The following is a 15334-nucleotide window of genomic DNA, read 5'->3' on the forward strand; positions in this document are numbered from 1 at the left end:
TAAATGATTTTATTTTTTACCTTATAAGTGTAGTTCCTTTGTCACAACATAAGTGTAGTGGCAGTATTGCATACAAACAACAGAGGGCAGTGTGAGTACAGTATATATCAGGAAGCCCCCGACTGTGTTTAGGTGATGGTGTCATTTTGAATAACGCCCAAATCACCAACATTTAAGTTCATCTTCTCCAACTTTTATTTTTATACCAACTTCATTCAAAATTTACCGAAACATGATTTCATATGTAAGAATGTAGGCATCGCTGTACACATACAGCAGATGATCTCTGGGGTCATAATTCAGAAATTTTATATTTGTCTGCAACTTCTTGATGTGAATTCTCCAATCGTAGCGCTCTGTGTTGGTTTTGGTGTCAAACGAATAAAAGATCTCCTCTGTGTCTTTATCTAAGTAACGGGTGGCGTACAGTACGCCGCACACCATAAAAGTGTTCGTGACTGTCTTTTTGTGCAGAGTTGTTGACCAGGTTTGACTCAGCACAGGTGGCGTGCTAGTCTCAACTTTACTGATTACTACATTTCCAAAGTTGCTTGTTGTTGCATAGATAACATATACGCCAGATTCATCGGCGGCAAAATCCATATCTGTATGACTGTATGCTGAAGCAAGATGTGCAAACGGAAACTTGTTGTTGAAACCTGCATCATTAGGCAGAGCCACATTAGTAACAGTGCGAGTCGTCATATTAAACTTACAGACATTCAGCGTGTTGTAACAGTTATAGTAAAGGGCATTTTCATACATGACCATGTTTGGGCCCTGAATCGTGTTAGTTGTGGGGTTGGAGCTTGATATGTGTGTATCTGTAGGTCCTATGCCTAATAAAATGGTACTCAAACTGTTGTATTGGCGAACAAAGTGGCCGAACACATTACTACTGGACAGCACAACCAGCCAGTACTTGTTCTCGTCTCCTGGAACTGGATTCGCATCCCTGCCCCAAGCGCCAAATGAGTAAGAGGTTCCGTATACCGTGAGTGAATAGGTTTTAGCTCCAGACACATTGACCATCTGACCAAGACCGCAGTTGCCTTGAGAGAGAGAAGAGTAGAAGTTTAATACAGTACTTGAACTTGTTAGCTTTAGCTAAATAAATAGAAATGTACAATACCCATGGTAGGTGTAGGGGGTGGTGATGTAGCATTGAGCTCCTCCTCGCACAGTTTCAAGTGCCTCTTGATACGCTGATTCTCCTGATCTTTCAATACCACCATTGTGTGATCGAAGTTCTCCAGCTCTGCTATCGTGTATTTCATATCGCGGAGCTTTGAAAATGTGTTGATATTGAATAATATTGAAATTAATTTTGAAAAAAAATGAAAAGAATGAACTGGAATGAATAATGGCCGAATGTTTGGTGTATAACCTCGAACAAGCATTTCTGTTGAGCTCATTCATTTATTGAAAGAGAAAGAAAAGTTATTACGTCTTCTTCTACTCTCTTCATAGATATAGAGGTTATTGTATCATACGTAATAGTTTATACAATTCATGTTTTAAAGCGATTTGTAAAAGATTGTAAACATAACTGAACTTTAACTGAAAATTGTTACAAATGGGCATGAAATTGTGTTGGATTCTTTATCAGACTTTACATTGAGAAATATGTGACAAACTAACTGCAAAAAGTTGAGGAAATATATTGTGAAGTCACCTGATCTGCCATCTCTGTGCTTAGCTGCTGGTTATTGGTGTTGGTTGTGCCGAGCTTGTCCAGAAGATCCTGAATCTCGGCTAACTCTAACTGAATGATGCGCAGAGACACGGCGCCGTACAGATTTCCATTGTCTTCTTTTTCCAGCATGGACACATTTTCATTCAGTTGTTGGAGACGGTGTTGGAGACCCAGCACAAGCCTGTCCACCTCTGTCATCTGCACACAGCATCACAAAGAAAACAGTTAAGACTACAATCTTTAATTCTTTTAGTGTGCATACAGCAAACTCCACATATTTGTTATAACGTTTGGCCAAAATAGCTATGATAGAAGACTGGCGTTCAAGGATGAACATCAGATACTTGTTACCTTTTCTGAACTGATGTTTCGTATACATTCCAACGCAGTGATTTCTACTCTGCTGAGTTTGCTCTCGGGAAAAGCAGACTCAGAATTTTGTAACTCGCACACACAGTCTTTTCCTCTTACAGGCTGTGATAACCAAAAAACGACAACGTGTTTAATTAACTGAATAATAAAACAAACAAGCACATCTTGAAAATGTTATAAGGTGATTTCCATTATAAAGCAATAGATACGCACTGTAACGTATTTAGTTGAACTTTACACAATAATACTGCAAATAAACATACTTTTTTTACATAAGGTACAGTTATTTTTTTACCTGGGATGAAATTACAGCAATGATAGACATCACAATGAATAAATTGGACTGACTCATGTCTGCGATCGGAATAGTTTGAGTCCTCGAGAAAAATGAACTTTGTGTGTCAGAGATTTTAACTAGACAGTCGTTTCTGCTGACATGAGGAAATTAGATCAGATTGAAGAAGTTCATCTGAGCCTTCAGGAGGTGGTTAACTACTGGAGTTGGCTCATCTGTGAATTTTGACTTCCCATGTATTGGTTATGCTTTTTGTCTTGTTGACTTGATAGAGTTCTCAGTTGTGTTTCATTTAAGTATCATTCTTGGGAGAAATAAAAAAGGAATCAAATGAAACGATTGTTAAAATGCATTAAGTGCACGTAGAGACATAAAATGAATGGTGACTGTATAGAGGTAAACTGTATTTGGGTCAATTTGATGAGAAATGTTTGATATCATTTAGTAATCTTTCGAAATATTGATCGATATTCACTAATCAAATTGGTCATTGAAATTGCTTCTACAATTTCGAAGACCTCTTCATTTCATTGGAATTTTTAGTGTTACGTGTATATACAGTAGTTGTGATTTTTTTATTGATAATCCTCTCCTTTAAAAACCTTTTTAATCCCTGTCCATTGATCTTAGAAAAAATGCTCAATTTTACTAAAGTACACTTCTCACATCAAATCATATTGATGTTTCTTTAAGTTAAAGGTTTTGCTGCGTGTATTGGGTGTGTATTAAATGCATGCTCGGTATACATTTGGCACACAATTTTGACACAATGCCATAGAATATTTTTTGGGGTAATTGTTAACCGTGATTGTTTTTTAGGGACGAAAATGTTATTTGCCATTGCTTTGAATAACCTTTTGCATCATCTTTATTTTTAAGTGTGCTGTCAGGGCAGTTTACAGTTACACCTTTTTAGCTTGACTGTTACTGCAGTAAATTGACTTAATATTCGTAGTATATTAATATTAATAGTAATATTCGTTTTTGTATTTGTCTTTAATGCTTGTGAAACAAACTGAATTCTGCTAACATGAGAAAAAAAGGAGAAATGAATGTAAAATTAAGACATTTTTATGTTTCCTCTATAATGTAACTCCCTTGTGAACAAATTGACTAGATTTGCTGAAATCCTGAAATCAACGTGTCTCTAACTTCCCCTTCACTGTAAAAAACCCATATTAGCTTCATGGGTCAATTGAACTTATATTATATTCAATTGACTTTAAAAATGAGTTTTAAAATACAACTAGATGTTTTAACCCAGTTCAATATGTTTTAAAAGCTCATTTGATTTAACTTAAAAATTCAAGGACTCTTTTAAACTTTAAGTGGATTTTTGACAGTGTTATTTGTCCAATATTTTTTTAAATACAGTAGACAGCTAATACAGTCTTCAGAGCAGAACAATTTGAAGTAAAACAACTATTTTGGTTGGTAAAAAAAATCAGTGAATGTAAGTTGTGAAGTATAATTTCAATATCATGTTGATGCTTAAATCAATGATACACCTTGAAACATTATATATACAGTAAACATTTATTTTAAATTATTTGGTTGCAGTTTTCCTCATATGAGGAACATTTTAGTTGTGCTATAATAAACATGTTCACAACCTGAGGTTGTAAACGTTTGCTGGCTTTAAACTTTCCTTCATTTCTCAACTGAATAAGGAATACCTCAATGTTTAAAAATGCCACATTAGTGCAATTTTCACATCCTCCTAACAAGTCAAAAAGCAGGAATTTGCATACAGTATCTGACGTTGCAACATCTTTGTGGTTTTTATGCACGTTTAAAGCACGTCTTTTAGTTTCATGGTTCATTTGGTGATCATGTTCCTGTATATGCTGCTCCTCACAATCATTGTAAGTTTTTATTTTTGTGTCCTGGCGCACAGATTTGTACTACTGATTCACTAAATGATGTATGATTCAGTCTAAATGTGTGGGATTGTGTTCACTAAGGTGACTGGTCAGGCTCAGGAATTTCCAGGTCAACTGAAAAATGATTCCTGCGTGTGTAAAATAAACAGCTCTATCTGGACATTCCCCGCTGCACGCTTCCTAGACGTCACAACACAGGTTCAGACCTGTGAGAACAACCTGGATGAGTTTCACAACAAGGTTAACTCATTTTATTTATCTGTCTGTCTGTCTGTCTGTCTGTCTGTCTGTCTGTCTGTCTGTCTGTCTGTCTGTCTGTCTGTCTCTCTCTCTATCTATCTATCTATCTATCTGTAAAAATACACAACTTTGTGGTGATTTCCAGGTCTCGATTCAAAATGTAGAACTGCCGAGGATGAAAGCCACTCTTAAAAACTTCACAGCCCGTATCAAGAGATTTGAGTACCTTCAAACAAGTGGACTGTACAACGCACTTCACCTGCGACAGCTGAACCAAGAACTCCAAAAAATCCATCATGCCATCAGAGAAACGCACATGCACAACCCCAAAGAAGCCCAAAACTTGTTAGACGAGGTAGATTGCAGAAGTGGAACTTGAATTAAAAGAAATGGTGCATGTGATAAAGCTTTAAGAAACAAAATGTCTGTTTTCTTCTCAGCTGAGTCAAGTAAAGAGCGACGTCGAAAAGATGTACAAAGACGACACCTTCAACATTGAGACCACGAAGAAGAGGTTACGCAATCTGAACAATCGTGTGCAGACCAGTCGAACCATATCGAATGATTTTCGCAGTAAGTATATTTCTGACTTTCTTTGAAAGAAAATGCAATCCTGTTATGAGAACATACTGAGATTAATCGAACCAGTTCATGACTTTAAAACACCGTGTCACCTGCAGGCTCTTGTCATCAGCGTATCATGACCAACATAAGCTCTCCAATTGTCACAAAGCTCAATTCCTTCAGTAAGTCATATATATCTGGTGCTTGGGGGCAAGATGCTAAATTAAACAGCGAGCTGCTCTACTGGGAGCATTGTCTTGTCAATGGAAACAAGCATGGCAACACAATCCGAATTTACAAATCGTATGAAGATTTCATAGGCAACAAAAACTACAAAGACGAACCGATTGCACCATCGCACAGCGACAAGAACGCCGTCCAGGGCTCTGGAACTATATTGTACGACAACACTGTGTTTTACCAATGCTACAGCAAAGCTGAGATTTGCAGCTTTAATATCACAACTAAGACGACCAAGCGTATAAATCTCGATGGTGCCGGCATCGACAACAAGTTTCCGTTCTGCTACTACGGCTGTCGTGATTGGACAGACATCGATCTGGAAGCGGATCAAGACGCTGTGTGGGTGATATACGGCACAGAGGAGAACCACGGCAACATCGTGTTGAGTCGTTTAGACCCGGTGGAGCTCAACATCACACATACCTGGAAGACACATCTGTTTAAGAGGTCTGTCACGAGCACTTTTATGGTGTGTGGGGTCTTGTATGCCACACGCTATGTTAATACTTACCAAGAGGAAGTCTTCTATGCCTTCGACACAGTCACTGGTCAGGAGATCAACACTCTTTCTGTGCCTTTTGAGAAAGTCGCAGCGGGAATAGCCAACCTGAACTACAACCCTGCCGACCAGAAACTCTACCTGTATAATGATGCCTATCTTTTAGCATATGACACCTTTTTCTGAGAGCTTTTTATACGCAGATGCTCAATAAAAACTGCTTATGTGTGATAAAGCGTGTTGTTTCAAATGTAAACCGGTTTATTTCTGGAAAGGTTTTTATCAGACAAATAAAAGAATGGCTTTCAAAACTGTGTGTTAACAGTGAAAATCACAAAACGCAACTTGGAGAATCAACAATCAACAAATAAATTCATGTTTGCTAACACTTTATGCAAACTCCAAGTTGAAAATATATCATTCTTAATATAATTCAATATTAGACGTATTTAACCAGTTTAGACTTCTAAAACCAATTTGAAACATTACTAAATCTACTTTTCTAAAAGTTAATAAACAAATAAATGTACATGAAATGCTATGTTTATCATCACAAGGGCATTTTTTGAGTGAAATATAGCAGATTTATTTACAGCGTCCCGTATCCAGCGCCCTCTGGTGTTTGGATAGATAATTCCTCTGACTGCTCTTCTTGTTGTGGTTCACCTGGACTTGAATCCTCCTGGTTAACAATTTCCTGAACATCTGGAAAGCACATAGACAACACACCATCTGTTCACATGCCATTCTCGGCTCGGCAATAACGTTCAATAATTATCAGGGCTGTCAAACGATTAATCGCATCTAGAATTAATGTTTGTGTTTACATCATTTATGTCTGAGTTCTGTGATTATTTAGTTTTTTGTATTTATAAAGAGAAACACATACACATACATGAATAAATATTTGGGAAACATTTACCTGTATTTTTTTATATTTAGCAACAATTTAAAGTATTTATAAATGTTGGATTTACTTAAATGCATGCATGTATGTGTTTATAAATACAGCATTAATATGCACAGTACATTGACATATATAATGTAAACACAAACTTTTATTCAACATGCGATTAATCACGATCAATCATTTGACAGCCCGATAATTATTAAACATGCATAATAAAATCTAAGTGGATAATCCATGTAATACAATAGCTTACTGTATAAGCACAAATATTGGTTTGACCACGTAAGCCATTAACAAATAAAAATAAAATGAATAAAATTAACAATAGTAAAATAATTGTAACATAGCTGACTGCTTTAATAAATGTCAGCTTAGTTTGACTGGAGCAAGTAGTTAGGTGAACCTCTTTGAACAGTAAATTTAGTGCACTCATTATAACACCTCTCTTGGCTCCTGTTTTTATAGACGGTATAGATCTTATGCGCTTTGGTGCCTCTGTTGAGGCAGAACTGGCGTGACTCATATGACTCATTATAATAACTCAGCTGGCTGGCTCTGTGAGTCCGAGCTAGAAGACAAAAAGCTTTTATAACTGGGATAGTGAGCAAAGGTCAGACTCAGCCTGCTATTAGTCAGGTGCTTTGAAGGAAATTCATGGTCGCTGAGTCTGTCTGACAAGTAAAGAATCTTATGAGCATTTCTGCACTCGGTCCATCACATGGTACTTTAAAACACCTCCTTACAGTATTTGATAAACAAAAACTCACCTGATTCCGACACAATGTTGTCTAAAAGTTGTTCTGCGTTTTTTAGCTTGTACAACAAGAACTTGTGCTCTGGAGAATTGAACACGAAAATGAAAACATTGAACCCGTCGTCAATTAAAATGAATGAAGGTGAACCAACCAATTTTACGTCGAGCTCGTCTTTCATACTCTAGCTTGGAATTAAGGCATCTCACTTCTTCACGTTGATTGTAAAGCTAAAAAGCAAGAAGCCCCCAAACACATACACACAACAAGCACGCTAAATTAATACTGAGGATCTGTGTTTATAATGCATTTAAATCATCACTGACTTAAAAAGACCGTTGCGTGTTATGTAAAATCTAATATCACCTGCGTGTGCAAGATCTTGACCTCTTTGATCAGTCTGGTCACACAAATCATCTGTCGCTGATAGACAGAGAGAGCTTGCTTCCGTCTAATCCAAACAAAAATAGAAAAAGAGCGCTTGTACATAATACAACTCCATTTTACTGATTAGTGATGCTTGCCAAGACTATTGTTAGGGTAACTCAAGGCAGCATAGCAACACGCTAGTAACCACCATCCTTAATATGGCATCATGTGAGTTTGACAAAACCTTGGTAAGTATGTGAGGCTTAACTCACACTACATCAAGATCCTTCTCCAGCTCTTCAAATGTTGGGGAGTAAGTAGGATTTCTCATCTCTAAATCTGCCGTGGAAAGTGCATAACGAATATATTAAGCGATTAGTAAATAAACGTGTGTATTACGTGCGTGTGGCCGTCTCACCTGTTGTAAATGGTGGCAGGTAGCTCATGATTATACTGTTGATCCAATCTTCTTTCAGCTCACTGTTTAATGAAGCATTACATTAGCGATTTTATCTAATTCCCCGCATGGATCACACAGCATCGTAATGGGGAGTAAATGTAGATTAAAATGAAAACATCTGTGCGACAGCACTGTATTGTTACTTGAACTTTTCGTTGAGGACGATGTCGTCGGTGAACTCGTGCTGTTTGAAGAAACCTACTGCATTGCTGCTAGTGTGGACAACAAGTGTGTCATATTTTCCAACCACACATTGATGCTTTAAAAGCTGAAGAAAGTCAATTACACAATCACATACCCACAAATTGTATAAATAAGCATAAGCTCAAATATACTCTGAGAAAAATGTATTTGTTTAGAAATCAAACTGCAGTACTGCATGCAAACAATAGAGGGTAGTGCCATATTATTAAAGGAATAGTTTCTACAAAAAAGAATTTCTTTTGCAATTTACTGGCTCTCATGTTATATTTTCTAAGTGGAACACATTAAGTTTTAAGAAAAAATGTTTTATACATTAAAAGTGAATGGTGACTGAGGGCGAGTACCCCGTAAAATAAAACCATAGCTACACAATACTATTCTCACAATATTCAAATCAGAATATGGAAGTATTAGTGACTCACTCATAGGGACATTTGCCTAAAAATGTGCAGACAGAGGAAAGCTTTATGTGTGTTTACCATCACGATGAAGCTGCCAATGCCTAGATTCCAGAAGCGTTTCCTAACAGCCAGAAGAGAAAGTTGAAGCACTCTGTCTGTAGACCTATAATCAGAAAGAGAGAAACAACAGTCCTCTTAAAGGGAAAGTTCTGTCATCATTTACTCACCATAGAGTCTGTATGCATTTCTTTGTTCTGATGAACACAGAGAAAGATTTTTGGAAGAATGCTTGTAACAGTTCTTGGCCACCATTGACTATAGTAGGTAAAATGACAATGGTAGTCAAAAGTGCCCCAGAACTGTTTGCTTTCCTACATTCTTCAAAATATCTTGTGTTCATCAAGTTTTTTTAGTTTCTCCTACCATGGTAGTCAATGCTGGCCACAAACTGTTTGGTTACAAGCATTCCAAATACCTCTCTGTGCTCATTTTGGGGGGGGGGTTACTGTTCCTTTAAGAGATCTCCTTGTCATTGTCTTCATTATACCGACTCCTGCTGTTTTTCTTATTACATAAACACTTACAGAACATTAGCTGTGTTCATTGTTTTATTCTGTATGTGAGCTCTTAATGTTTTATGTAGTCCATTATGTTTTACATTATAGTGTGTTTCTGTAGCTCATCTTTGGTGCTAGCAACATCCACAATTCTTTTCCAGGAAACACATGTACTTTAAATGCAAAGTTGCTGAGGATTGTGTGTAATCCATGTATGTTTTCTATAACTTGAAAAAACTTAAAGAAAACTGAACACATTTAGATGATAGAAATATAGATGAAAGGAACAGTCTGGCACAGAAACGTAGATTTGGATTCATTTTAAAGTTGGGAAAAGTTTACAATCCGTATGCCAAATGCATAAAAAATGAAAAATATAACCACCTTAAAATATTTTGTATTTTTTTATAAGACTATAAGCTTTTCCCCTTTTGCCTCAATACCATTAATTCAGTTTGAAACATTTACTGCAAAACTGTACCTGACCATTTTTAAGTACTTGCTAAATAAGTGATTTGTTCATTTTTAACCCAAAAAAGCCACAGATTGCAGCTTTAATAAACATTGCAAGTTTATGCAGCTTTATTTTTTTGTGATTTACCTTTTCTACAAAAAATAATTCTACATAATGTGATGAACATTGTGTGAAAATATAACCTTCATATCTTTAATATTGAATGAGTATGGTCATGTCAAAATTTTAAATCTAAGTGAAATGAATGGTTGAAATATAAATTTGATTAATAAATTAATAAATTATAATACTTGAGCCTGGTTTTCACAGACAGAATCACCATTAATATTCCTTAATCTATTTGCCTCCTAGGGCTCCACTGTTTTTTAATTTAAAGAATTTAAAGAAACAACCCATTTACTGTCACAATGTCAGTTTCCATGTTATACTACGGGTGTGTGTGTATGGCTAACATGTAAGGTTTAAACTAAACCACAGGCCATGTGGAAGTCATTGGCACAACTATGAAGTGAAAGAGAGAGAGGAAACCATAGTCTCTCATTGACTGGTAATAATAGACCATGGCCAGAAGGGCAGGGCAGGATTCTCTGGTCTCCAGCTCCCCCTGTACTAGAAATAGAGTAAGGGTGGAGCAACAGCCTTCAGCGGGATGTTATAATGACAAGGCTTGTTTCAGTTTGATGATATAAATAAGGTCTTTTTTGAAATCCTGGATGAAATCCACTCGAGTGCCAAAGTACTGACTGAGGCTACAAGGAGCACAGTGAGTTTGTCTGTTTTGGGTCTCAAAAACAAAATGATTTAGCATCAACGTATGTAAAGGAATCTTTAAAGTGAAGAAGACAAAATTCATAAACAAAGTGGATAGAAAAAGACCACAGACTTGACCATACGAGTCGTATAGTATCTGCCATATTAAAGGGACAGTTTACCCAAAAATTCAATTCCTGTCATAATTTTCACACCCTCAGGTTGTTCCAAACCTGTATACATTTACCAAATAGATCTCACCCCCCCTTGACTTAGTCAATGGGGGATAAGATCTGTTTGGTAACTAACATTCTTCCAAATATCTTCCTTTGTGTTAACACATTAATTTAAACAGGTTTGAGATGATAAACGGGTGAGTAAATGATTACAGAATTTTCATTTTTGGGTGAACTATCCCTTAAACATCCTAAGATGATACTATTTGATACATGGAGAGGAAAAGTATCTTTCTTTTAAACTATTAGTGTTCTGTTTCATAAAATAGTATTAAATGTCTCTTCCAAGCTGTGTGATTGAATCAGCCTAGTTGCATACTTAGTGCATGCTCACAGTGTCTTGAAGTCATAGCAAGCTGCAGCCACGATCAGAGATTCAGGTCCTATAGCAGATGATGGCATCTCTTTTTCCTCCCCTTCCAATTTCCTTCTCTCTCTCCTATTCCTGACTTCTTCCACAAACTCCTGTAGCCCTCCATGGAACTGATCCCAAGACCACCTACGAAGAACAGAGAACACCCTTGTGCATGTACTGTATACTTTTTAATACACTGAGAGAGAGGAGCAAGAAATCAGGAACCACTAGGCCTTAAAATTATGATTTTTAAATATAGCTAAGTTGCAACAGCAACCATGCCCTAGCATTGTCACAGTCATTGTAATTGACCGTAATAAGGTCAGGTTGATGTCTGTACGTCTGCTTATGGGGTGGAGGGGTAGAGCTTAACAGGAATCCTGAGAAAACATAACCTAGTGTCAGGGTAGAAAACCAATGAATCTCTATTAAATAGATATTTGCAGACTCCTGTCTAATTTCCCCTCATTAACAATCAAAACCCTGTGCAAAATACAATGCAAAAGATGTTTAAATGGTCTCAAGCCGATATAAAATGATCCCATTAGTGGCGAACCTACCCATATCCATGTCTCCAGTGATGACGGCTTTATGATTCAGCCTTTTCTTTTAATAAAATATTCATTCTCACAAATGTACCTAATTGACTTTCTGGTTTATTGTGATCCAAATAGATTATCTCTGACAGACTTAATCATACAAGTCATATCCATGATATGGATTTCCACTTATATCAGATCTCCCATCAGGGTCATACCATACCAATATTTCAGATTACAGATGAAATGGGATAACATTACTTCAGTGAGAATGTGTTGGCTTGTGTTTTTATGTATTAACTCGGTTACAGATTTTCAAACCTACCCCTCTATATCTTCGTTCCCGACTGTCCAATCCCTCTCCACTACCTCTGTATCTCCATCTCTGTTTGGAGTATAAAATTGAAAGTTACTTGCAGAGTTTTTTTCTTTATGTGGGTTGAAATGAAGGGATACTCCAACCAAAAATGTAAAATCTGTCATCATTTACTCACCCTCAAACCTGTATGCATTTCTTTGTTCTGATATAGTCAATAATGTCCCAGAAATGTGAGTGGCTAACATTTTTCCAAATATCTTTCTTTGTGTTCAAAAGAACAACCACATTTATAAAGATTTAAAACAATTGATGTTTTTACAAAGCTTATCACTCTGAAAAGCAAGGCGTGCTATGATTGGCCAGTTTACCAGTGGGTAGTTATTGGTCGAATACTGCAAGCGTGTGACGTAAATGAAACGACTTTACCATATGTGGAACATCAGGTTTCAAAGCAATTGTACTGATATGTATGCCCACTTTAAGTGCGTATACGGCGGTCTTAGTCAAATAATACCACGAACTGACGTAGATTTGTGGGGGTGTGGTTACACGAGGCGTTTTTGACAGGTCTGGGTGAGCATTCGCTTTTAGATAGAATGCATCTTTTGTTTTCCGACACTTTAAGTTTTCCAATTTTAATACATGCATGGGCAACTTATAATACACCAAAGACACAGAAAAAAACGTAGTCAAGCCATATGACCGCTTTAAATATTTTGTATCTTTTAATTTGTTGGTATGTTAAGTGTTTGCGGAACAAAATGAAAATATTTTTTATGATACCTGTTTTCTCTGTTTTCTGCTGAGGATTTCTCTAAACTCTCCTTTGAATTTTCTTCAGTTTGGCTGTCTTCAGAATCACTGTACAGGCCAGTGAGCAGGTTATGTATGGAATCTGCTATCTCTGTAGTTGTACAGGATGTTGGCCACAAAGATCTCCCTTTTGTCCAGGATTTTTTTCCACCACTATACTCAGCCAAAACATCTTAGAGAGACATCACGATACAGCAAAACAAAGCCTTGGGTCAGCATTAGTGCAAAATTATGGTATATTGCCTGAATAGGGGGCATGATGTACCTGCATGGTCCCGTGCCAAAATAAGGGTGTGTATCCCATGCCAATGTACTGTTTCGTGGATATCCCTGGGCCCAATATCAGGCAGAGATGTGTCCAGCAAAGCCACCACACTCCGGAAAACATCTTCGTTTTTTATCTTCAAGACGAAGAGAAACATCTCTAAACAAACAAATTTGGAGCTATCATGCATACATGTATCATGTATGAAGCATAAAACACAAGTTATAGTAAGGCTCCCATCCCCCTAATACTATCGTTTATGTATACCGCCCTGGCTAGGCAGCAGTGGAAAGAAATCCATTTAAAATTTAAGACAGGGAGTTCCTGGATAAATAGAACGGGAAGTTGAAACCTGACGTACATTTACCATCACACATCCCCTACAATTACATATTTCGTGGAATAAGAGGGGGAGAGCAATAAAAGGCAAGACATATTTTAAAAGCACAGAGTTAATATGTTAAAAGGATGTGCAATACGCTTTTCAACAATCAATAAACATCAATGAGGAGAAAGCAAGCAAGATAATAAAATTGAGTGAGATGGAAATATAGGAAAATGAACTAGTGAGTGGAAGTGCACGGGTGTGCGGGGCAATTTCGCACATTTAGGGAGCATTATAAACTTTTGTTTTATATATTATTGCTTAAGCCCTTCAGTCATAGCATTCTTTAATGATTTCAGATTAACTACAGCAAAGTTGACAGTTATTTGTCATTTACAAAGGAAAAAAAGCAGCACCCAAAGATATGAGAGCAAGGGAACAGACAGCAAATGGCTTGGGATGTTTACATTATCTGCAGCAATGTTTGTTTTGCTTAGAATCTTCCCCATCTCATCCCACATTACAGGCCCTAAAATAAGAATTAACTACAGTTGGGCACTTGCCACTGCATACCAAGTGCAAAAAAGTAATCTAAAGAAGCTGATGTACACACATTCCATTGCAGTACATTTAACTTAAAATGCCCAGTTATATATATCCGGAACTCTTAAGGAACAGTTTACAGAAATTGTATCATAATTTATATTTAAATTGTATATTATTTATAATGATATTATTGAATATAGGCTAACTTTGGTAGTGTTCAACTGAAGAAAGGAAATCATCTACACATGGCATAAGGGTGAGTACATTAAGAGACGTTTTTCATATTTTTGTGAGCTTTTCCTTCAAATAAATACCTTCAAACGTTATTTGAAGGTATTTATATAAGCAACAGAATTGTATTTCATCTCACGGTTGAGTCTAACTTCTAATTAAACAGTAATAAAGTACAATTAAACCTTATTCATTCTTTGCAGAACTCTACCGGAAATACGATTTGGGCCACATAACGTTTGTTTATGATGTTGCTGCTGAAACCGTCAACATGATATATTGAAGCATGCTTATGTTTTAGTGACGCTCTTCTATGTGATATTAAATAAATCTTTATTATATTATTATATAGAGGGAAATAATGGTGAATGAACCATGGGCAGGATCGCAGGAGCATCTCGGGTTTGGAAGAGCTGGCGGAAGTTGATTATGATGGGCTGAACGCTTAAATCATTCCCAAAGGACACCGCGTGAAGGCGAACCACACATCCCGCCATCGTTCGTCAACTGAAAATACAGTCCACATACACAACATGATTAATATGAAGGATTGCGTTAGAAATCATTCTTATATTCTTATTGAGAGCACAGGTTTGCCTCGTGCTAAAAACCTTAATACGCTCAGGCCGGAGTATAACCAGTTGGTATGCAGATTAAACCAATAGGCAGGCATCAATTTTTCTTTCTTTTTGTGTTTGTGTACCTACTTAAACGTTTTAATCACTTTGAACGTTAATATTGAGTTAAATACCTACAATGCCTGCTTGAAAACCGTTGACAGCCGCCTTCCTTCGCAAGCAGCGTTTGTGTACGGTTTTTTGAACGGCGGGTGTAGCTATGGTAACCGTAGAAACGGAAATCAGGCGCAGTGTCTTATGGGATTTGAAGTCCACCAAAACGATTTTACTCTCTGCATTTCTATTGAACGTAGATTTTCTCGACAGAATGATATGATTGCGAAAAGCACTGTTTAAAAAATAAAGGGGAAACGATGTTTATTGTGAGTATAATGTTAGTATTCTTTATGAAGATTGT

General features: G+C 36.8%; 3 protein-coding genes across 3 annotated transcripts; 1 reads left to right on the plus strand and 2 right to left on the minus strand.

The window, feature by feature from the left end:
- Positions 1–171: 171 nt before the first annotated feature.
- On the minus strand, positions 172–2487 carry LOC306890408 (olfactomedin-4-like). The gene is made up of 5 exons (XM_079450106.1): positions 2364–2487; positions 2048–2170; positions 1676–1894; positions 1133–1286; positions 172–1052 (listed from the first exon to the last, which is right to left on the minus strand). The coding sequence occupies exons 1-5, from the start codon at positions 2418–2420 to the stop codon at positions 223–225; spliced, it is 1383 nt and encodes a 460-aa protein (XP_079306232.1). The 5' UTR covers positions 2421–2487; the 3' UTR covers positions 172–222.
- Positions 2488–4101: 1614 nt separating this feature from the next.
- LOC306890411 (olfactomedin-like) lies at positions 4102–6123 on the plus strand. Its single transcript, XM_079450110.1, has 5 exons — positions 4102–4228; positions 4328–4486; positions 4632–4841; positions 4927–5059; positions 5167–6123. Exons 1-5 carry the CDS (start codon positions 4178–4180, stop codon positions 5976–5978), a joined length of 1365 nt encoding a protein of 454 aa, XP_079306236.1. The 5' UTR covers positions 4102–4177; the 3' UTR covers positions 5979–6123.
- Positions 6038–15147, minus strand: LOC306890410 (uncharacterized protein). The gene is made up of 14 exons (XM_079450109.1): positions 15051–15147; positions 14674–14806; positions 13198–13333; positions 12903–13104; positions 12126–12185; positions 11241–11405; positions 8967–9051; positions 8427–8551; positions 8242–8303; positions 8096–8162; positions 7821–7905; positions 7609–7684; positions 7470–7538; positions 6038–6497 (listed from the first exon to the last, which is right to left on the minus strand). Exons 2-14 carry the CDS (start codon positions 14794–14796, stop codon positions 6382–6384), a joined length of 1371 nt encoding a protein of 456 aa, XP_079306235.1. The 5' UTR covers positions 14797–14806; positions 15051–15147; the 3' UTR covers positions 6038–6381.
- Positions 15148–15334: the final 187 nt, after the last annotated feature.

Source organism: Barbatula barbatula (assembly GCF_947034865.1).
Source record: "Barbatula barbatula genome assembly, chromosome: 25".
Classification (NCBI taxonomy): domain Eukaryota; kingdom Metazoa; phylum Chordata; class Actinopteri; order Cypriniformes; family Nemacheilidae; genus Barbatula; species Barbatula barbatula.